General features: G+C 40.9%; 1 protein-coding gene across 1 annotated transcript in view; it reads right to left on the reverse strand.

Moving 5' to 3' along the window:
- Positions 1-24,429, reverse strand: part of LOC132815316 (lethal(3)malignant brain tumor-like protein 4) — a 251,003-nt gene extending 226,574 nt beyond the window's left edge. Inside the window, exons 1-3 of the mRNA XM_060824166.1 lie at positions 24,416-24,429; positions 11,923-12,073; positions 1,831-1,963 (exon numbers count right to left, since the gene is read on the reverse strand). Coding sequence (XP_060680149.1) covers positions 1,831-1,963; positions 11,923-12,032 — 243 coding nt within the window. The 5' untranslated portion in view covers positions 12,033-12,073; positions 24,416-24,429. The remainder of the gene's footprint in view (positions 1-1,830; positions 1,964-11,922; positions 12,074-24,415) is intronic.
- Positions 24,430-24,739: the final 310 nt, after the last annotated feature.

Genomic DNA, 24,739 nt, shown 5'->3' on the forward strand with positions numbered 1-24,739 from the left:
CCCAGACTATTGTCACATTTGTCTGACATTCAACCTGAGTTTTTCAAAGTCCTGTTTGCACTATACAGTTTTATCGCCCGTGTAAATCTGTTTTTGTTTACTCAAGTATTCCTTCTTTGGCAGTCCTTGGTTTTACTTATAATGCATAACACATTCCATTCTTCAAGTGTATACACTGAAATTATCTATCTCTTCAGCATCACAAAATTTCATACAATAACCAAATACAAACTTTTGCTTTACATATGTAGAGCAACAGTCAAAAACTTTGGATGTCAAAAAAAGAGCATCTTTGTTCCTCTTATGCATTAATTTCTTGTTATGTTTTAATACAACTTTTGATACAAGGCTCTCTCGCTCCCTTTCCCGACATTGTGAAGATGCTGCACCATTGCTTACATCTTATATGAGGCTGAGCCTAAATTGGTATTGCTGTAATTTCTGAGGTTAGTGAAGAGATTACTGATGAGCAATCAGGTATAGCTATTCACAGGAGAGAGAAAAAAAAGTCTGCCTTTGGCCAAGGAACCATATTATCAGCACCTCAGAGGTCTAGCATCCAGAAACAAAATACCAACAAACGATCTAAATGATACTCTCAATGAGTCATCCAAATTTGATAGATACTGACTCAGATTGTAGAATACACTGCAAATGCAGGGGTGGACATGTCAGCAGTGCATGAGAACTTCAATATGAACTACATCAGAGAAGTCTCAGTCAGGGTGGTATTGAGACTTTTCATGTAGCTAGGCCTCTCCACTGCCACCTCCACCCCCCCACCCCACTCACCTCCCTCTGCCTCTACAAAACAGGAACTTTTTATAATCTGAGATTATGAAGCACACAAGCAAGCTGTGATGGTTTAGAAAACCCTCAAATCTATACTGAAGTGTGTCACAATGGAACTACTAAAGGAGTAATAAAAACAAAACAACACTAATTGTTTTCCAGATGCAACAACAGTGGAAACATTTACTTTTGTTTCAAAGGAATGCTGCAATTAATACCTTGAGCCAACGAAAGATGCACTCTTCACCAACAGGAATATATTTTCAAACCAAATCACTAATCAGTTCCTAGTTCTCCTGAGAACATTCCAATTAATTGCACACTCTAGTTGTTGGAAAACAAATTGAAAAAATGCCTAAGGATTCGAAATAACTGTGGTCAGGAAACTTGGAGAAAATGGTTCTCTGTAGTGAGAGGATACAGAAACGTATGCGCAATGTAGGTTTTTCTTCTTATTTGACTTGAATATTGCTTCATAATAACTCTACTGAGTTTGTGCACTTGACCTGTGAATGATGCTTTCACTGCAGCTATCAATCACAGATGGAAAAGGTGATATTAGTTCCAGTCAAGAAGTATACTCTGCACCATCTGGCTAAGCAGGATCTTATGTTCCGTTTCACCTCATTACTCAGTTGCCAGGTGCAGCGAAGCAATTGGAGTGGGAAAAATTATTACATCAGACCTCTACACCCACTGCCCTGCTATCTTTGGAAACCTGAAAATTATTGGGAATGTGCCTACTTCTGCAGTAGGCACAGATCCACTACTAGGATGCATGAGATAAAGTGTTTCTGGCACCACTAACTTTCACATGAAGGGGCTTGAATCAAAAGGGTTCTGTGACTACTGGGCTGGGGTAGGACCCAATTTATAAGACAAATTTTATGCAGGTGTAAATCAATTACCACATCCTGCCAACATCAAATTTATCACAAAAACTTGGGATGCAAAGTAAAAACTTGAGGCTTGATGAAATTTTGCTTTCTTAAAAAGTGCCACCGCATAATAAAATAAATATCTACAGTTATCACAAACCATGTGGCCATCTTCAAAATCTTCATCAGAATCTTCCTTTACATTCACACTCACTTTCCTGTTTCGCTTTTTGATGCATTTCAATAATGTTCCAGCATTTTGCTTGATGGGTACAAGATCCACAATGGGCTGTCTGTTGGAGAATATCGTATTGAAATATGACTTACATACGCAATTTCTAAAAAAATCACATAGAAGTATATCACTAAGATTACAATTATTTAATATTGTCATCTTTGATCAGTTTCACCATTTTTATGCTAACCTTTCTTTTAGTAAGGACGCCATGGAAAGCATAAGTTAACAAGCTACAGAAATATTAGGCAGACTGCTCTCTGTTCCAAAGCTGTCAAATGCTGCATTAAAATTTGAGATGTAATATTTCCAAATTTGTCTTTTTTGCCTTCAAAATGTCACATTCACAAGTTTGTATAATGCTTGGTGTGTTATTAAGAGTGCAAAATCAAAATAACAAGCTGCCTTCTTGAACTGCTGCAGTCATTGGAGTGTATGGACATCTACAGTGCAGTTCGGAAGTAAGTTCCGGATTTTCACCCAGAGACACTGAAGGAACAATCATGTAGCTCCAAGTCATGATGGTGGGTGGCTTATGAATTTGCTACCTTTGACCTGATTTTGCAAGTTACTATTGGAAGGGTGTTGGTGAATTACTTCACTACATCTTGTAGATGATATACACACATGACCACTGAGCGGCAGTGGTTAAGGGAATTAATGTTAAAGGTGGCGCATTGGCACTAAGCATCTCAACTATTGTTGGACCCTATCGTACCCATCCAGGTCTAGGGTGAATATTCCACACTCCTGACTTGTGCTTTGCAGAGATGGACAGGTACTGAGGAGACAGAAGATGAGTTACTCATTATAGAACTCCCAGCTTCTGACCTGCTGTTGTAGCCAATGTATTTATAGCACTGGTGAAGTTCAGTTTCTGCAGTGTGGAAAGCTCAGGATGCTAAGAGTAAGGGATTCAGCAATGGTAAAATACTCTCTTGTTAGAGATAGCCATTGTCTGGTATTTGTGTAGCAAATGTGAATTAAAGACCAGAATTGAACAAGGCCACAGTAAAAAAAGTGGGAATAGGGCAAAGAACATTAAAAAGACAAGCCTTAAGGCTTTGTACCTGAATACATGGAGCATTCGAAATAAAGTGGATGAATTAATCACACAAATGGATGTAAATGGTATAATACTGTTGGCCTAACAGAAATGTGAGTGCAGGGTGACTGGGGATGTGAACTAAGCCTGCAGGGTATTCAGTACTTGGGAAGGACAGACAAAAAGAAAAAAGTGGTGGAGTTACATTACTGGTTAAAGAGGATATAAACATAATATTAAGGAAAAAAGTGTTAGCGCAAACAATATAGTATCTAGAATTGAGAAATTCTAAGGGACTAAAAAAATATTAGTGCGGTTGTATGCTGACCACTCAAATTGGAGTGATGTTGGAATGGCATTAAACTGGAAATCAGAGAGGGATGTGGTGAATGAACATTTGTAATTATGGGTGTCTTTAATCAGCATATAAATTGAGTGAATCAAATTAGTCACAATACCAAAGAAGATTAAAAATCACACGACACCAGGTTATAGTCCAACAAGTTTAATTGGAAGCACTAGCTTTCGGAGCGCTGCTCCTTCATCAGGTGGTTATGGAGTACACCCAATTGTAAGACACAGAATTTCTAGCAAAAGTTTACAGTGTGATGTAAATGATATTATACATTGAAAAATACCTTGATTGTTTGTTAAGTCTCATCTGTTAGAATGACCATGTTATTTTCACTTCTTTCATATGTAAATCGCAAAACTTTTTTTAAAAAAGTTACATTCTCAGGTTAACTTTAACAATTGGTGTCAGCCAGCTAATGTGTTGAAGGTGTAGGCCCCTGTGTGCTGTTGTTTGTAACATAATGTTGAGACGGATTCTAATCTAAAAAAAATGAGTTAATAGAGTCTTACATGGATTCATGCAATTTTTGAGTGAAGTACAATGTAACTCTGCAAGTATGAATTCACCTCACAAACGTATGTGTGCATGTGGTTTTTTTGTGTGTGTGTGTCCGTCTGAGGTGAGGGGGGGTGGTTGTGAGTGAGTGTGTGTATGTGTGCATATGTGAGTGCAAAGGGGTCTGTGAGAGGGTGCATATGGGAGTGTGTGTGTCTGTAGGCGTGTCCGTGTGTCTCTTGGTAGGGAGCTGTGTGTATCTGTGAGAGAGATTGTATGTGTGTGTGTAAAGGGGTCTAAGTCTGTGAGAGAGTGGATGTGCGAGTGTGCACGTATCTATGTATAGGTTGTCTGATTGCGTGTCTATGTATAGGTGTGTCTGCGTGTACATGTGTGTATAGGAGTACCTATGTGTGTATAGGAGTACCTGTGTGCGTGTGCGCGCCTGTGTGTGTAGTGCAATGGTGATCATCTGTAGTGTGACATGAACCCAAGGTCCCAGTTGAGGCAATCCCTATGGGTACCGAACTTAGCTATCAGCCTCTGCTCAGCCACTTTTCACTGCTGCCTGTCCCGAAGTCCGCCTTGGAGGATGGTCACCCGAAGGTCTGGGGTCGAATGTCCTGGACCACTGAAGTTCTCTCCAACTGGGAGGGAACACTCCTGTCTGTTGATTGTTGTGCGGTGCCCATTCATCCATTGCTGTAGCCTCTGCTTGGTTTCACCAATGTACCATGCCTCAGGGCATCCTCCCCTACAGCGTATGAGATAGACAACGCTGGCTGAGTCACGTGAGTACCCCCCCCCCGTACATGGTGGGAGGTGTCCGCACGCATAATGGTGATATCTATGTCTACACTCTGACATGTCTTGCAGCACCTACCGTGACAGGGCTACATGGAGTTGTCCTGAAAGCAGGGCAGTTTGCTACGAACAATGATCTGTTTGAGGTTTGATGGTTGTTTAAAGGCGATCAGTGGAGGTGTGGGGAAGGTCTTGGCGAGATGCTCATCCTCATTGATAACGTGTTGCAGGCCGCAAAGAACATGACGTAGTTTTCCGGCTCCTGGGAAGTACTGGACAACGAAGGGTACCCTGTCAGCTGCAGTTCGTGTCTATCTCCATGAGTTCATGTCACACTACAGGTGACCACCATTGCACTATACACACACATTCCAACTTGTGCGCGTGTGTATATACAAACACACACACACACACACACACACACACACACATACACATACACACACACACACACACACACTCTCACATGCACCCGCTCACAGACGTAGACACCTTTACACTCACACACACACACACACACATATATACACTCTCTCTCACAGTCACTCACAACTCCCCCACCCCAGACATACACACAAACACACATACACATATACATTTGTGAGGTGAATTTGTACTTGCCGAGTTGCATTGTACTTTGCTCAAAAATTGCATGAATCCATGTAAGATTGCGTTAACTCAATTTTTTTTTATTAGAATCCATCTCAACATTATGTTACAGACAACAGCACATAGGGGGCCTACATCTTCAACATATTAGCTGGCTGACTCCAATTGTTAAAGTTAACCTGAGAAGATAACTTTTTAAAAAAAGTTTTATGATATACGTATGAAAGAAGGGAAACTAACATGGTCATTCTAACAGATGAGAGACTTAACAAACAATCAAGGTATTTTTCAATGTATAATATCAGTTACATCACACTGTAAACTTTTGCTAGAAATTCTGTGTCTTACAATTGGGTGTACTCCATAACCACCTGATGAAGGAGCAGCGCTCCGAAAGCCAGTGCTTCCAATTAAATCTGTTAGACTATAACCTGGTGTCATGTGGTTTTTAATTTTGTACACCCAGGTCCAACACCAGCATCTCCAAATCATAACTACCATAGAAGAAGAATTCTTAGACTATGCCAGATGGTTATTTGGACCAACACATTGAGAAACTAACTGGATAACGGGCCATCTTAGACTGAGTTCTGCGCAATCAGAAAGGAATAAATGGTATTGTCATTGTGAGTGATCCCTTGGAGATGAATGATCATTATATGATAGATGTGGTTGATTCTGAGACCTGGGTGCTGGTAAACTGCGATCGCATAAAGCATGAGTTAGCTATGATGGACTAGGAAATGTGGCTGATAGGAAAGACAATGAATAGGCAATGGCAAACATTCAAAGAGTGAATGAGTGAACCACAAAAATTGTTTATGCTTTTATTGTGCAAGTAAAAGATGTGGGGGAGTGACATTGCTAATCAGGGATAGTATCACAGCTGAAGAAAAGGAGGCCGCCAAGGAGGATTTGTCTACTGAGTCAGTATGGCTGGACGTCAGAAACAGGAAAGGAGCAGTCACTTTATTGGGAGTTTTCTACAGAACCCCCATTAGCAACAGAGACACAGAGGAGCACATTGGGAGGTGATTTTGGAAAGGTGCAGAAGTAACAGGGTTGATGGCATGGACGACTTTAACTTCCCTAATACTGATCAGAACCTCCTTAGTTCAAATAGTTTGGATAGAACAGTTTTTGTCCAGGAAGGATTCCTGACTCAACACAGGTCCGACGAGAAGGGAGACCATTTTGGATTTTTGTGAGGAACAACAGGATGGCCAGAGTGAGGGTAGGGCCAATTAGAGATAGTGGAGGGAACTTGTGCCTGGAGTTACAGGAGGTAGGAGAGGTCCTTAATGAATATATTGCTTCAGCATTCACTACTGAGAGGGACTTTGACATTCGTGAGGACAACATGAAACAGGCTGACATGCTCAAACAGGTTGATGTTAAGGAGCAGTATGTGCTGAAAATTTTGAAAGACATAAGGATACATAAGTCCCATGGGCCAGATGGGACATACCCAAGATTACTACGGGAAGCGAGGGAAAAGATTGCTGCACTTTTGGCAATGATCTTTGCATCCTCACTGTCCACTGGATTAGTGCCAGGTGATTGGAGAATGGCAAATGCTATTCTCTGTTCAAGAAAGGAAATAGGAATAACGGACCAGTCAGTCAATCTCACATCTGTGGTGGGCAAATTATTGGAGAGGATCCTGATAGACAGGAATTACGATTACTTGGAAAACCATAGTTGGATTAGAGACAAAAGCTGAAAATGTGTTGCTGGAAAAGCGCAGCAGGTCAGGCAGCATCCAAGGAACAGGAGATTCAACATTTCGGGCATAAGCCCTTCTTCAGGAGGTAGTCAAATGGCTTTGTGAGGAGTAGGTCATGCCTTCCAAGCCTTTTTGAATTCTTTGACCATTTGGCAAAACCCATTAACGAAGGTAGAGCAGTGGATGTGGTGTATATGGATTTAGCAAGGCGTTTGATAAGTTTCCCCATGGTAGGCTCAGACAGAAAGTAAGGAGGCATGGGATACTGGGAAGTCTGCCTGTCTGGATATAGAATTGGCTGATGCATAGAAGACAGAGGGTGGTAGCTGATGGAAGTATTCAGCCTGGAGCTCGGTGACCAGTGGTGTTCCACAGGGATCTGTTCTGGGACCTCTGCTCTTTGTGATTTTTATAAATGACTTGGATGAGCAAGTAGAAGGGTCAGTTAGTAGATTTGCCAATGACACAAAGGTTGGTTGAGTTGTGGATAGTGGGATGGGATGTTGTAGGTTGCAACGGGACATCGACAGGATGCAGAACTGGGCTGAGAAGTGGCAGATGGAGGTCAACCTGGAAAAGTGTGAAGTGATTCATGTTGGAAGGAGGAATTTGAAAATAGAATACAGGGTTAAAGGCAGGATTCTTGGCAGTGTGGAGGAACAGAGAGATCTTGGGGTCCATGTCCATAGATCCCTCAAAGTTACCACCCAGGTTGATAGGGTTGTTAAGACGACATGTGGCATGTTGGCTTTCATTAGCAGAGGGACTGAGTTTAAGAGCAGCGAGGTTATGCTGCAGCTGTATAAAGCCCTGGCTAGACCACAGTTGGAATATTATGTTCAGTTCTGGTCCCCTCATTACAGGAAGGATGTGGAAGCTTTAGAGAGGATGCAGAGGAGATTTACCAGGATGTTGCCTGGACTGGAGGACATGTCTGATAAAGAAAGGTTAAGGGAACTAGGGCTTTTCTCATTGGAATAAAGAAAAGCGAGAAGTAGATAGAGGTGTACATGATGGTGAGAGGCACAGATAGAGTGAATAGTCAGAGACTTTTTCCCATGGCAGAAATCGCTATCACGAGGGGACATAATTTGAAGATGATTGGAAGAAGATTTAGGGGAGGTGCCAGAAGTCGATTCTTTACACAGAGAGTGGTGGTTGCATGGAATGCACTGCCAGTGGTGGTGGTAGAGTCAGATACATTAGGGACATTTAAGTGACTCTTGGACAGGCACATGGATGGTATTAAAATAAAAGGTGTATAGGTTAGTTAGATCTTAGAGTAAGATAAAAAGTCAGCACAACATTGAGGGCCAAAGGGCCTGTACTATTCTATGTGTTATGTAAAGAGAACAGTGGCCAAACCATGGCTTACCAGGGAAGCTGGAGAAAGTATTAGATTCAAAGAAGAGGCTAAACAAATTGGCAAGAAAAATGAATAGACCTGAAGATTGGGAACAGTTTAAAATTACATACTTCTTGAAGAGTTGCATTACAGATCGACAGTGTGGTTAAGAAGGTGTTTAGCACAGTTGCCTTCATTGCTCAGACCTTTGAGTACACAAGTTGGGACATCATGTTGTGGTTGCACAAGATGTTGATGAGGCCACTTCTGGAGTAGTGTGTACAGTTCTGGTTGCCCTACTATAGGAATGAGATTATTAAATTGGAGAGGGTTCAGAAAATATTTACCAGGACATTGCCAGGACTGGAAGAACTTTGAGTTAGAAAGAGCATTGGATAGGCTGGGTCTTCATTCACTGGAGTGTAAGAGGTTGAGGGGTGACCTTATAGCGGTTTATAAAATCATGACAGGCATTGATAAGGTCAATAGTAAAGGTCTTTTTGCCAGGGTAGGGAAGTTTAAAACTAGAGGGTGTATTTTTAAGGTGAGAGCAGAAGGATCTTAAAGGGACCTGAGGGATACCTTTTTCACACGGTTGGTGGTTTGTATGTGGAATGAACTGCCAGAGGAAGTGGTGGGTGTAGGATAGGTACACAAATAGGAAAGGTTTAGAGGGATACGGGGCAAACATAGGCAAATGGGACGAGTTTAGTTTCTGAAACTTGGTCAGCATGGATGAGTTGGACCGAAGGGTCTGTTTCTGTCCTGCTTTATTCCCTGACTCTAAGATCTAACCTGCAATATCTTGACCTGGTAGTAATTACTCTGATCAAAACAGGGTGTAATGCTCTGCAACAGGAATTAGTGAATGCCCTGCCCTGACACCCAGTCCTCATTTTTCAAGGAAAAGGAGTAATCCACACTCTATTGGGCGGCTGGGTCTGGGCACTCAGCAGATACAAGCTCAGCTCCCAACCTGAATACTCCAGAAATCCTTGGGAATGGAAATCGAAATTTGAAGGTACCTGATGAAGGTAGGACTATTGTACAATAAGTCAGTGCAAACATATGTGGATATTAAAAACAATGGAGAAGAGTGACAGATTTCAAGGTTACTCTTACTGTCTATAAAACTTGAAAGTTTATCTTAATTAGTCACCCAGCACCTCGATTTAGAAGTTTTCATCTTGAAATTGAAATCTGATCATACCTTTGTCCCTCTTTATTTCTACAACCTTCAGCAAATCTACAAACCACCCATCTCCACTCGCAAGTTCCTTATCTCAAACTCTCTTCAGGTTAAAACGTCACAATTCACAGCCAGAATGCAAAAAAAAATGAGCCTTCAAGAAAACTCATCCTCGAAGTAGAGATAGGCAGGTTCTTAATAAGTTGAAATGTATGTTCATGTGAAGTATTCAAGAAGAGATTAATAATTGAGAGAAATATTTGGAGTCTTTAAGCTAACACAGGGTTGGGTTGGATATCACGTCTGAAATATTGCACATTGAATAGTACAACAGAATGTCAATAAGATTATCTGCTCATGCCCCCCAAGTTTAGAGAATGCAAAAATAGAAATTTCTGGAAATGCTCAGCAGGTCTAGCAGCATCTGTGAAGAGAAATTGGAGTTAATATTTCAGGTCGAGTGACCCTTCCTCAGAACTCATAGGAACCTACCACCAGTTCTGAGGAAAGGTATTTGACTTAAAACGTTAACTCCAATTTCTCTCCACAAATGTTGTCAGACCTGCTGAGCTTTTCCAGAAATTTCTATTTTTGCCTCTGATGTACAGCATCCACAGTTCTTTTGGGTTTTTATTAGTCTAGATGAGGATTTGAAGGTCAAAATCTTTATACTCACAAGTGACAGCACCATTTCACAACTGAGTCTAGCAAAATGGCAGTAAAGGGGAGTCAAAATCGCATTCTTTCCTAAGAAAAAGATGAACTAATGAAATATTAAAGAGTTTTATCCCACCTTATCCCATTCCCAACCTTGCAACTCAGTATTGTCCTCCTAACCTGTCTATCGTCCTTCCCATCTATCTGCTCCACCCTCCTCTGCTACCTCTCATCTTCTCTCCCATCTTTATCTACCTATAGCATTCTCAGCTACCTTCCCCCCAGCCCCATTTATCTCTCAGCCCCCTGGTCCACAAGCCTCATTCCTGATGAAGGGCTTGTGCCCGAAACATCGATTCTCCTGCTCCTCGGATGCTGCCTCACTCTCTCCTATTAAACAGTTAGTCGAACATTAGTTCTGAGCAGATATGAAGAAATCTATATTTGTAACGAAGGAAGTGGGCTTTTAGGAATGAAAAGGTCCATCCCAGATGGTAATATTTATTGTTTGCCAATATCAACAACAACAGTAGGATTTGACAATAAATTTAAACAGGCGAATGTGAGGACTGCAGATGCTGGAGATTAGAGTCAGGATTAGAATAGAACGCACAGGTCAGGCAGTATCTGAGGAACAGGAAAATCTATCAGGAATTCCTGAAGGACTCTTGCCCGAAATGTTGATTTTCCTGTTCCTTGGATGCTACCTGACCTGCTGTCTATTTCCAGCACCACTCTAATCTTGAGTAAATTTAAACAATAGATCACCAAGAGCTACATTATCAACTGTAAAACAAGAACATAAGTGGCTCAGCAGCGGAACTCCACCTGCAATGTGTTTCCTTGCAAGATAATCCTTGATTTCTTTCTACTCTGATATTTTCCGATCCACATTCCTAAATTCTGTCTAGTACCGGTCATTTAAAATTTATCAAAATTCATGTATACCATAGCAACTATAATCCCACTAGCTATCAGGTTCATTTGGCCTCTTAAGCACCCTCGATCTCGACATTTCCCCCCTACCCCCCCGCCCCCCGAATTTAAAGATGGGTGTGACACTGAGTGGACAGGACAAATCAGCCCTGCAGTTTTGGTGACTGCAACAGAACAGTCTCCTCATAGTCCCACTGAAATAAACAGAGGGCCACCTTATCTAACAAACTCCCACAGAATTCTGTAGATTTGCAAGGTTCACTTCATCTCTCTCTCCCTCTCACTCTCTACAGATGCTGCCAGATTTGCTGAGCATTTCCAGCATTTATTTACAACTCCCACAGAGACCTGGCAGTCAACGCTTCACATATTTGAGCGACTTTTGCGGGGTTTAGGTGGCTTCTCTGCCAAAGTCATGACAGATGGGTGGAAAAGCCCTGAGGATCCCCCATCCTACCCACCACCTCCGTCTCACAGCCCCTCGTGAGAAAGGCATTGAATGTGTATAGCATAACAAATCAGGTTTAAATTTTATACCTTTGAAAACTATACAAAATGCACAAATTCCTACCTTTGAAGTTTTGACATATACTTTTCTCACACTATATTCTGCACCAGAAACACAAATTCACAACACTTACCTCAATATTCAAAAACATGGTCAGACCACTGTTTCAGAGTCTGTCTATTTCTTCTCAGAATTGTACTCTACGGACAAAATTCAATACTTACCCTTCAACTTGGCTTGAAACTACCATCATACATGTGGTGACCGTTTAGGTGTTTAAAATTCTGTTCCCAAGTCACAGAAACCACAATTGAAACAAAAAGCTCTTTAAGTTTCGTTCCTACTTACTGATCTGTGTATTGTTGCTGACAGTTTGTGCCGCAAAAACAATCTTGTTGATTGAACTCCTCCATTATCCGATACCTTCCACAGTTTTCACAGCAGCAGATGCCTTCCATGTGTGTCACGTCATTTGCACCACCACCTTCAGTAATGCCTTCTGTTGTGACATACAGTAAGGAAACAATGGCCAATTTAATTCAGTGGCGATTATGTAATAGCCTACTTCATTTACCCTCATCAATCAACTTAAATTCCTAATGCTCCTGTGAATTAGCTTTAAAATCTTAGTCCTCATCGACCTGTCCCACCATACCTTTGAATCTCCTACAGCCATGTATATATATTCAGGATGCACTGTCCAATATTTTGACACTGGCCCACTCTTCTCTATTCCTGATGAAGGGCTCTGGCCCGAAACGTCAAATTTCCTGTTCCTTGGATGCTGCCTAACCTGCTGTGCTTTAACCAGCAACACATTTTCAGCCACTCTTCTCTAATGCTACTTCAGGTACTGCCCTCCTGAAAACATTTCCTTTAGTTCTCTTACAGTCTTCAAAAGCGAAAGTAAAACTTTTCTCCTTCATTTCCAAATACAATCTTGAACAGTGAAACGGTCTATCCATCATTCCATAAATCATTGTGATAATTTCCGTTACACATTGGAAAAATAGCATCTTGGCCAACATCAGAAAACTAACATCACTGAAACAGAATATCAAATCAGTTATTTCATTGATGTTCCCAAATTGGTCACAGTGTAACAATGGCAATTCTCTACAGTGTAACAATGGCAACGCTTCAGAAATATTTTGTTGTTTGTGAAGTATTTTGGGATGTCTTGAAATTGTAAAACACACCGTATAAATAAGTTGTTTCCTTCTTTCTTCAGATTGATGTCAGTTCTTTCCCAGTGCCTCAAAACTGCTCTTCCTTCCTCGCAAGTTTTTAAACACATCTCGGGATCAACTAGACTCAATCCAAATTTTTTGTAGGGGTTATGATGTTGTTTTCTTTTGATGTTGTGTTGTTATGCTAACTTTAAATTTATAAAAAGGTTAAGTTTAGAAAAGTTTTCAATTCTCCAACAATAAGTGAAGGACTACTTTAAACATTTATCATTGGAATACTCAATCAAATACTGTTATACTTCTTATTTGCTACAAATTTAATTTTCTATTCTTTTCGGTTGTAAATATGTCTTTATTTATAGTAGACAGGTGGCCTTAATCAAAATTGCTCTTGAATGCTGTTTATGACGATCCTTTACTGCCCACAACAGAAACAAACGAGGAAGCTTCTTACGGTGCCTTTCTCTCTTCACTATTCTGCAGATCTCCATGAAGGAGGAGAAAGGGAGGACTGCAGATGCTGGAGACTGTAGTGCTGGAAAAGCACAGCAGGTCAGGTCACATCCGAAGAGCAGGAGAATCGACGTTTCACGTGTAAGCCCTTCATCATTCCTGAAACATTGATTCTCCTGCTCCTCCACCTGCTGTGCTTTTCCAATACCACACTCATGACTCAGATCTCCATGAAGGTCAAACCTTCTCAAACTCGTCCCTCAGGCATGGTAACCCTCAGGTTGAACCACTACCAGTTGCCATCTTTAATGACATAGAAGCCCAAAGGTCCTCTGTACTGCAGAATTAAAGTCATACAAGTCACTATAGCCTCAGTGATTTCTTCTATATCATGATAGTCACATCCCTGTGCAACCCTGCACTAAAAAAGAATCATGCAATACAAATAACACAAAGTGTTGGTGATGCAATCGTGCTATAGTCAACACACATTTTAAAAGTTCGTGCTTTAGAAACAGCATCCCCTATTCGTCAATCGCATTATAGCGAATTAGTGTTGAAGAAACGCACGGTATAGCAGAACAACCTGTACGTGTCATCAAAATATATTAAGAATTTTGCAACAGCTGAACTATGGTCAATCATTCTCCAGAAAATCCTACTTCTAGTTTATCTTCCCTCCTTTGACAATCACCTGTGCCTGACATCATGGACAAGACTTGTAATTTAGATTAGATTAGATTAGATTAGTTACAGTGTGCAAACAGGCCCTTCGGCCCAACAAGTCCACACCGACCCGCCACCCACTCACCTACATTAACCCCTTCACCTAACACTACGGGCAATTTAGCATGGCCAATTCACCTAACCTGCACATTTTGTTTGGACTGTGGGAGGAAACCAGAGCACCCGGAGGAAACCCACGCAGACACGGGGAGAATGTGCAAACTCCACACAGTCGCCTGAGGCGGGAACTGAACCTGGGTCTCTGGTGCTGTGAGGCAGCAGTGCTAACCACTGTGCCACACATGTTAAAATCTGCCGGGACGTTTCGTATTTCCAAATCTATACAAATCTGTCTAAACCAGTTCAAATTCTGGACCCAAGCCCGAAATTGTTTTTTGCTGCATGAAATCCTCAAGAAGAAATACATTTAAAGCATTATCTTTTTCCATAGGCCTTAAAGGCTGAATCCAGTTGAGACTTAATTGAAACAAGACTCCTCTGTTTAACTGCAAGATCCTAGACTGATTAACATGGAGATTCACACCCAAAGTATCCCATATTTTTGACATTAAGCCTGATATATTTAAGAATACTGAATAATTCACTCTGGTAACATGACAGACTGTGGGTAATTAGTCAGGGTCTGGGGATAAGCAATGGAATTGGGACCAAGAGTGTTGTCTTGTTTTTCCTGGCCACAGTGTAACTGGTTCAAAAGTGCTTGATTCCAACACTGAGCTCAAGTAGAAGTTGAAGCTTTTAATACACATTCCTTTTTCCCCATCACACAGGGTAACTGCACTGCCCACGAACAACGAGAATCTACGGTCTCCAGAAATTGAGCATTGGGCTTCATTAAACTCAAAGCAAACAAGAGGCCGAGGTCAGAATCACAGGGATCTCAGGGTCAGGAATGGAAGTGGTCCAGGTAATGCCCTGTAAATAATCTAAGTCTGGACATTATACCCCTCAGAACATAGGCCAAAGGCCAGCTTAAAACTGGAGCTTGGCCCTCACCAAAATGATTTAGGAAGCGCTGATAACTGCTTTAAGATTAAATTTTGGAATGGAAACGTCCCTCAGCTAAGTTCCAGGGCAGAGGGCATGGCAATCACTGGGACAGTACACTCCAGATCCACCTAGCCTCACTTCCTGGAAGAATAAACCTACCTGTAGTTTTCAAGCATAGGGGACAAATCTCGCGCCTACCCAAACCTTTGGTGACTAATTGTGGAAAAAGGGTCTTTGTAGTGATTGGAGCGAGAGTCAGGCGGATCTTGAGTATAAGATCCCTGATTGAGGTTGTTAACCTGGCCTCATCAGGGAGCACTGGACTGACAGATTTAAACAGGAGTCTCAGAGAGTCTCCTCACTCTCAGGACTAGGCTCTCAGGTAGCTAGGTAGAGTCTATGTATTGTGCACATGTAAATAAATGGTGACTTGGCAACTAGATACCTGGCTCCTTGGAGTTATTTCAGTCTCCAACAGGCATCAATACCCTAATTAACATATCTGAGGCACCAAACATAACATGCATTTGCTAAGAGACATCAGCTTGTTGTATTGTGCAATTTCTTTCAGATTGGCATCATTCCCACATTTTGGATGAAATACCTGTGTCTGGCCTATTTGTTCCCTGTCCCACACGTTCCCAATTCTGCATAGCTGTGCACCCATGTTAATCATAGGAAGCTCAATTCAGACCCATGTCTGCAGATTTGGTGCAGACTTTCTCACAGCTAAGTTGGTGTGCATTTCATTTCCAAAGTATAAGCAAAACTTATCATAATTTCAACCATAGTATTTTTATTATTATTTACTAAACCTGTAATGACAACACCCTAATATAATATCCTTAGAGAAATCGAGTTGCCCTCTCCTTCCCCTCCTTAGCTTCACAAAAGGCACTAAAATGCAACTTTAAATGTACACCTGAATTAAATACAAACTACTGTTTTTGCATTCATCCAGTTGCTCATACAATGGATATTGTCATTACATAGAAATCACGTTTGAATAATGGAAGCCACGATCATTTATAACACTGACAGCATTCTCTAGGCTAACAGCAAACAAAGAGATTCAGGTTATTAAATCTTGCGAGTTGTACTGATGACCATAAGCGCACATAGTTTGGATTTAAGGAGCATATAATTATGTATTAAAACTTGATCCATGATCTATGTGGGTTAGACTCTGTCAAAGCAGCAGCAAAGACTTCATTATTGGGTCAGAATGTGGGAAAACAGCTTGTGCAGTGACCAATGTTGGCAGTTAATGGCTGAAGAGGGGACCAGGATTGTGTTTAACAAAAACTACATCCTACCTCTCCCCTTAGCAAGCAATCAGAACAGTTTATAGTAATCTAAAAATCATTAAGAAATTCCTCTGATACAGAAAGTGTAATGCTATTTTAGGACTCAACATTGCACGCATTATGAGCTTGTTCAGCCAAGTGAAGTCCAAAGGTAACAGATTTTTGTGACTGCAGCCATATGAAACCCTAGCCAACCCCTCAATCCCTTCTCCAGCCCTCTCTACAATAGCCAGTAGCCTACTGTTGTGATCTTGAGATGCCAGTGTACATTGTTCTTCTTCCCCACCATCACCTGATCATATGTGAAGTGAGGCCCTGCCCACACCAAGCTTCCATTGGCCATAGAAAGGCAGTCAGAAGGATTCTTTAACCTGCCATCTCACATGACGATTGCTATTTGAACAGAGAAAAAAAACACGGCACTTGGTCGTTTCACTAAAGATGAATTAGTCTCTTCAGGTCAAGAAGAAGACAGGTATTCTATCCTCAGCAACTATTAGATTTCTCATATTTATTTTGACTGTTGACTCCATCTCATTGAAATTCTGGATGATGCTCCATTTGAAAACGTGTACAAATATTCAATAGCAGCAGTTCTAACATACTGCTTCAACTCAAACACCAAAGTGTTGAAGCATGTTTGAGTCTGTAAAGGACTGCGTAAGCATCTTACTAAATGTAAATAAGCAACTTCGCTTTTTGATGAATTCTGTAGATCATTATATAATTCCTCATCAATCAGGTTTACTCAATCAGTTTACTCAATTAATCTGTCTTAATTTAAGACAGATGTCAGAGGCAGGTTCTTTATGCAGAGTATGGTAAGGGCATGGAATGCCCTACCTGCTAATGTAGTCAACTCAGCCACATTAGGGAGATTTAAACAATCCTTAGAAAAACACATAGATGATTTTGGGATAGTGTAGGGGGACGAGTTGAGAATAGTTCATAGATGGGCGCAATAGCGAGGGTCAAAGGGCCTGTTCTGCGCTGTATTGTTCTATGTTCTAAGATGAATGAATAAAACTGCTAATACATGATCGCATCTCATTTTAATGGTTTGGAAACAGCCACATTCAAATCACAGCATCTTCATGATAAAACTGAATTGAAACAGTCAATTTATGAGAGGTGTACAGCATTTCAGTTTCAGGATTATTGTGTACACAAAGTAATAGCTGAGTACTTTATGACATCACAAATAAATCTTTCAAAAGCTCCATTAACTGAGATAAGCACATACAAATTTATGGTTTGAGGGATAATCTCAATTCAGCCTTCTGTACAATCAGTACAGAATTGCAATCAAAAGACACCACCAGCAACCAAATATTAGGCATGCTTGTTTTGAGAGTAGAATGCTTGATATACTAAAAGCGCATTCATACATATACTTTACTTAAAGTGGAGATTAGTCCAGAGATTCTGCAATCACACATCCTCAGCAGGGGCAATGAGTTCTGTAGGATGGTCAGTGGGCTTGAAACTTTGGCTCTGTCTTCGCTCCACAGATGCTGTCAGACCTGCCATGTTTCTCCAGTAATTTTTGTTTGTTACTATCATCAGCAGAACGCAACTAGGAAACTGGGAGCATACAAACCACAATTTTTCACTCAAAAATTAATTGACAGATAAGAGTAAACTGCATGCCTTCCAGATTCTTTGGATATTTCACACCCTGTAAGGTGCACACGAATGCCATATTGCAGAATCACCAAGAAACTCTGAGCAGTTCATCCAGCTCATCCAATCAATCCGGAATGTACTACCATTGTCAAATTAGAAAATACTTTCCAACTAGAAAAGCAATCAATCATTTGACAAATGCATACCAAGAATGACTATCTACATTGCAAAGACAGCATGGATTCACCACCAATGAAGAACTTCAAAAATGCATGTTCTCATGTTAACTATATAGAAATACAAGTACAATCAACGAAACTAATTTGTTGAATTTTCAGTTTAAAACTCTTTCATTATTCACAACTTAAGAGCAGATAACTTTTTCTGAAAGCTTTCTCAGCCTAGAGGCTGCTCTATTATTAGCTACTTCTTAATTTCCTCGGCTCAAAGTCTGCACTTTCTTTCTCTCCCATTCAATCTTGCAAGAGCAACGGCCTGTGCATTTTCACTGGGATTCTTCATTTTGCTTACTGCAATATTATAAGAACTGCTTCTGAAACCTCAAGAAGCAGCACTGTTTTTCCAGACTGCAAACTCCTTCGACAATCAGGGTAACTCCCAAAGCAATCTCTCCTGATGCCTTACCTTACCCACTGCAGAATACACTGTTACCTCTTTCAGTATCCTTTTCTTACTCAGTCAGCACATTATTTTAGCCTCTAAATCTCAACTGTGAATCCATTTTCCTACTATTTTTTGTGTCCAAATGCTTTTGTTACTGATTTATCATTTTTCACTTCCCAAATATGGTTTTGCATTGCTATGTATTGAACAACTGTGTACGTTTCAAAGAAATTTATAAAAATTTACACAACTGAGGGATAAACGCTTCCTACTTTTTAAAAATTTGACACGCTTTGATCACTAATTGGGGGGCGGCTTGGTGGTTAGCACTGCTGCCTCACAGCACCAGGAACACGGGTTGGATTCCATCCTCAAGTGACTGTGTGTGGAGTTTGCACATTCTCCCAGTGTCTGTGTGGGTTTCCTCCGGGTGCTCAGGTTTCCTCCTACAATCCAAAGGTGTGCCATGCTAAATTGCCCTTAGGGATGTGCAGGTTAGGTGCATTAGTCAGGGGTAAATATAGGATAGGGGAATGGGTCTGGGTGGGTTACTCTTTGGAGGGTCAGTGTTGACTTGTTGGGCCGAAGGGCCTGTTCCACACCGTAGGAATTCTAATTCTTCTAATGAAAATCTCTATATGTTTTATTTATGTTTGAAGACATCATTTAAAACTGCATTGTATTTCATTGTAAATTTCCCATGTTTTCTATTCTATCAATCATATTTACCCTGCTTGAACAAAGTTTGCTCTAGTTTGTTAAAAAAACAAACAAATGCATTCTCTTCCAGCAAACATGGACCCTTATGGTCTCACCTTCTAATTCTTATCTTACAGAGCTATGGGTTCCTATGTATTGATAGATAAGACTTTTGGGGAACCAAGTGAAGGTATTAGGCAAGGAAGTGAATTGATGTCAAAGATCAGCCATGATCTTACTGAGTAGCAAAGCAAGATAGAGGGGTTGAAACGACCGACTCCTGCGCCAATATTTTTAATGACTGTGAATATACAAAAAAGTCTTGTAATTTTTAAAATCTTAGGATATCCCATTTTACAACTAATAATTCATTTAAGAGTTGACGCTGTGCTAACTGGGAAAAATGGGAGGCAATTATGCATAAGGTCTCACTATTATTAAATCACCGTCTATGGGATAGATGTCAGTCGGAGCAGTAGAGAGCTCATCTGCTCTTAGAGTCATAGAGATGTACAGCATGGAAACAGACCCTTCGGTCCAACCCGTCTATGCTGACCAGATATCCCAACCCAATCTAGTCCCACCTGCCAGCACCCGGCCCATATCCCTCCAAACCCTTCCTATTCATATACCCATCCAAATGCCTCTTAAATGTTGCAATTGTACCAGCCTCCACCACATCCTCTGGCAGCTCATTCCATACACGTACCACCCTCTTTGTGAAAAAGTTGCCTCTTAGATCTCTTTTATATCTTCCCCTCTCACCCTAAACCTATACCCTCTAGTTCTGGACTCCCCCACCCCAGGGAAAAGACTTTGTCTTTTTATCCTATCTATGCCCCTCATAATTTGGTAAACCTCTATAAGGTCACCCCTCAGCCTCCGACGCTCCAGGGAAAACATCCCTAGACTGTTCAGCCTCTCCCTGTAGCTCAGATCCTCCAGCCCTGGCAACATCCTTGTAAATATTTTCTGAACCCTTTCAAGTTTCACAACAGCTTTCCGATAGGAAGGAGACCAGAATTGCACGCAATATTCCAACAGTGGCCTAACCAATGTCCTGTACAGCCGCAACATGACCTCCCAACTCCTGTACTCAATATTCTGACCAAATAAAGGAAAGCATACCAAACGCCTTCTTCACTATCCTATCTACCTGCGACTCCACTTTCAAGGAGTTACGAACCTGCACTCCAAGGTGTCTTCGTTCAGCAACACTCCCTAGTACCTTAACATTAAGTGTATAAGTTCTGCTAAGATTTGCTTTCCCAAAATGCAGCACCTTGCATTTATCTGAATTAAACTCCATCTGCCACTCCTCAGCCCATTGGCCCATCTGGTCCAGATCCTGTTGTAATCTGAGGTAACCCTCTTCGCTGTCCACTACATCTCCAATTTTGGTGTCATCTGCAAACTTACTAACTGTCCCTCTTATGCTTGCATCCAATCATTTATGTAAATGACAAAACGTAGAGGGCCCAGCACCGATCCTTGTGGCACTCCACTGGTCACAAGCCTCCAGTCTGAAAAACAACCCTCCACCACCACCCTCTGTCTTCTACCTTTGAGCCAGTTCTGTATCCAAATGGCTATTTCTCCCTGTATTCCGTGAGACCTAACCTTGCTAAGCAGTCTCCCATGGGGAACCTTGTCGAACGCCTTACTGTAGTCCATATAGATCACATCTACTGCTCTGCCCTCATCAATCTTCTTTGTTACTTTTTCAAAAAACTCAATCAAGTTTGTGAGACATGATTTCCCACACACAAAGCCATGTTGATTATCCCGAATCAGTCCTTGCCTTTCCAAATACATGTACATCCTGTCCCTCAGGATTCCCTCCGAAACCTTGCTTCTCTGTACCCATAGAGATTACAACCTAAATAAAAACTGAAAGCACTGCAGTTGCTGGAAATCAGAAACAAAAACTGATATTACTGAGCTCAGCAGGTCTGGCAGCATCCGTGGAGAGAAATCAGAGTTAACGTTTCAGGCCCAGTGATCCTTTCTCAGAATCGAATACAGATTTAAAACAAGATGGGACATTAGGTTAATGCTTTATCCAAGAGACAGCAGTGAAATATCAGATTATATGGCAAATAAGATGTGGTCCCAAAATCTTTTTACTCAGAGCTAGAAGTGAAGCATTGAGTTATTTTTCAATAATTAATAACTTTGACCTGATTAAGCATGTGAGCAATTAAATTAGATTTTGTTTAATTGTCAGTAATGTCAAAAAAATTTAGATTATGAAAAATGCCACATGGTCAAAAGGAAGGTCATGGGTTGATGGCTTTTATGGCTCAAGCTTATGTAACTCTGAGCTATAAGTATGAAAACAGTTTTGAAGGCAAAGCAGCTTTTAATCAGAATACAGTTCTGAAAGTTTTAATTGGTCTCATTTTGTAACTTCAAAGTACATAACAGACATGTGTATATTAGTTTTGTTGGTTAATTTGAGATTTAACTTGCTTTGGGCATCAACAGTTGTTGGTTCTTTCAGTTAAAGGACATTGATAGATTCTGGAGAACATTCACAAGTGTCAACTGGGATGATATTAAATCACTAGAAGGTAACACCAAACTTCTATCCATGGACTTTCTGTTGCCATTACATCATGGAAAATGCCTATGTAGTCAGTAAGCTAAGAGAAAGAAACTATAACAAAAGGCATGATCTTACTAATGATTGACACATCAAAGAGCAGATCATAGAGTCATAGAGAAGTACAACATGGAAACAGACCCTTCATTCCAACTTGTCCATGCCGACCAGATCTCCCAACCTAATCTAGTCCCACTTTCCAACAGCAGGCCCAATTCCCTCCAAACCCGACAATCGGAAAGGATTTCAGTGAGATGACCATCACTTTTAAAACAATCAATTTGAAATTGGACAGATACTACCTGATCAATCCAATATTGAACATTAATTGTTTCTGCAATAATAAGCCAATTAGAGTTCGGGATGCCTTTGATCATGCAGCAGGCAGTGGTGAGTGAGTCAATTAGTGATGATTCTTTGTGACTCAGTATACAATAGAGGATGTCTGAAGACAGAACGACATGTTCAGACAACAGAAGGGAACAAAACACCTGCGCCCAATAAATGAGTGTCATAAACTGGCATCATGAAGTGGACCGACTGAAGTACGAATAACTCATTGTTTGTACTTGTTTTGAAAAATGTAATCAATTCTGTAAAACTTGAGAAACATATTGGTTCCTGGACTGGACCACATATCTAACCAGGAATTCAAAACTTTTGATTGATCCTCTCAATTGAATGGCATCTGTGCAATAGCTAGAAATAACTTCTGTTCAAGAGATCAAAATGTAGAGTTGGTTTGGATAGAGATGAGGAACAGCAGGGGAAAGATGGGGGTGGGGTGGGGGTGGTCAGGCACCCATACAGTAAAAACAATGTGGGACAAAGCACACAAGGGATACTGCTTCCTAATGATAAAGGGACAGCGATAATCATGACACATGTTGACCTAGAAAGAAACTGAAAAAAAATCAGTTTGGCACTAGTAGTCTGGCTGAGAAGCTCATGGAATGGTTTTGATCTGATATTCTGAAACCAGCTAGAATGGAGGCCATATTCGACTCAATGTTATGTAATATCATCGGATTATTTTTTTTCCTTGGAGGTATGGTACCCCTAGATGATCAGGATACAATTGAATTCCACAGCCAGTTTGAAAGTGAGGCAACTGGGAGTAAAATTAGCATTTTAAACCTAAACCACAAGCATGAAACATGAGGTAGTCAGTGCACTGATACACTATGCTGTGGTTGGGGGGTGCTGGAGGATCAATAGAGTCACAATGACGAAGATTTAAGGACATGCCCCCTCCTTCTTCTAAGCCCAGCTGATCCTATCTTTCCTCAAATGTCAGTCCTGCCATCCCAGGAAACAGTCTGGTGAACCTTCACTGGACCGCCTCAATAGCAAGAATGTCCTTCCTCAGAGGAGGAGACCAAAACTGTAAACGATACTCAACATGTGGCCTCACCAAGGCCCAGCATAACTCCGATACTCTAATCCTCTCACTATGAAGGCCATCAAACCCTGAGCTTTCCTCACTGCTTTCTGCACCTGCATACCAACCTTCAGTGACTGCTCCCTGCATGTCTCCCAGGTCTCGTTGCACTTCATCTTCTCCTAAACTGACATCATTCAGATAATAATCTGCCTTCCTGTCTTTTAGCCACCAAAGCAGATAACCTCACATTTATCCACATTAAATTGCATTTGCCAACTATGTGCCCACTCAACCAGCCTGTCCACATCACCCTGCAGTCTCTTCGCATCCTCGTCGCAGCACACATTGCCACCCAGCTTTGTACTGTCTGCACAAATATACTGAGGGAGGGAAGATCAGTGATGCGCTCACCCAGAACTCCAGACCAGGGCTAGAAAACTGACCTGACAAAAATTGGGAAGGTAAACAATATCCACTCACTTTTCCTTCATGTGAGCCAGCAATAAAAACTTGAAAATAATTGCTGCACACCTAATTTATCAAACTGCACTGGGGCTAATTATGAATCTAACAACATATGTTACACCTCCCTTAACAAGAATTACTTGCATAAGATGCTTTATGCCCATGTTTTCTCATTCCCACCTGGCATTCAAAAAGACACCTAGCACAACTTCTCTAAGTATAAAACAAAATAAAACCGCTGGAAAATCTCTTTGGCTAAGTCAAAATATCTCTCTTCAAATACCTCCAAGTAACACAACTGAGTTTGGCAACTCTCTTTTTCTTTCATTCTATGTTATTCACAGCATATAATGAAATTAAATAATAGGCAGTGACCACTCTTACACCTGTCTGCCATGTAAGGATTTATTCCAGAGTCTCCAAATAACACCAAACGCCTGTTCTGGGAAATTGCAGTACAGCCATTATGGTTAGAAAAGGGATCTACACACTTGTAAACCTCAAAGAAGAATGCTCATTCTCAAAAAAGGTAACATAACCATTGAAAACCTTGGAAATAAATTACAACTTACACCAAAAACGTTTTATTCTGATTTTAATGTTACTCTGTTACGCAAGTCCGATCCACAATCCCATACTGATGATGAACTAAGACAGGTAGTGATTTACTTCAAATGTCTGTCATAATATCCTGTATATTTAAACATCAAAAGGGCTTCCCTCCATTATTCAGTGTTTGTTGTTTCCTTACCTTGAACATTAGATGCTTCACTGTAAGCACTATTCCTTATACTTGTCGGCTCTTCAGCAATCCGTGCACTGGAAGCTCCATCCTGTTCTTCAGTCGTAATAATTTCCAGGGCTCCAAACTCATTCATTCGGAACTAATAAGAAAATTAAAGATTTAATAGTATTATTATATCAGAACAACACTTCTCAGATGGCAATCTAACAAACAAGAACAGTAATGCAACAAAACAATCTTTGGGATGGGAAAGTGTTGGCATTAGTTCACTTAAATTAATGTTCAAACACTGAATGGACAGCATTTGATTTCACAACAAACAGGAGAAAA

This window comes from Hemiscyllium ocellatum, chromosome 4 (assembly GCF_020745735.1).
Source record: "Hemiscyllium ocellatum isolate sHemOce1 chromosome 4, sHemOce1.pat.X.cur, whole genome shotgun sequence".
Lineage (NCBI taxonomy): Eukaryota > Metazoa > Chordata > Chondrichthyes > Orectolobiformes > Hemiscylliidae > Hemiscyllium > Hemiscyllium ocellatum.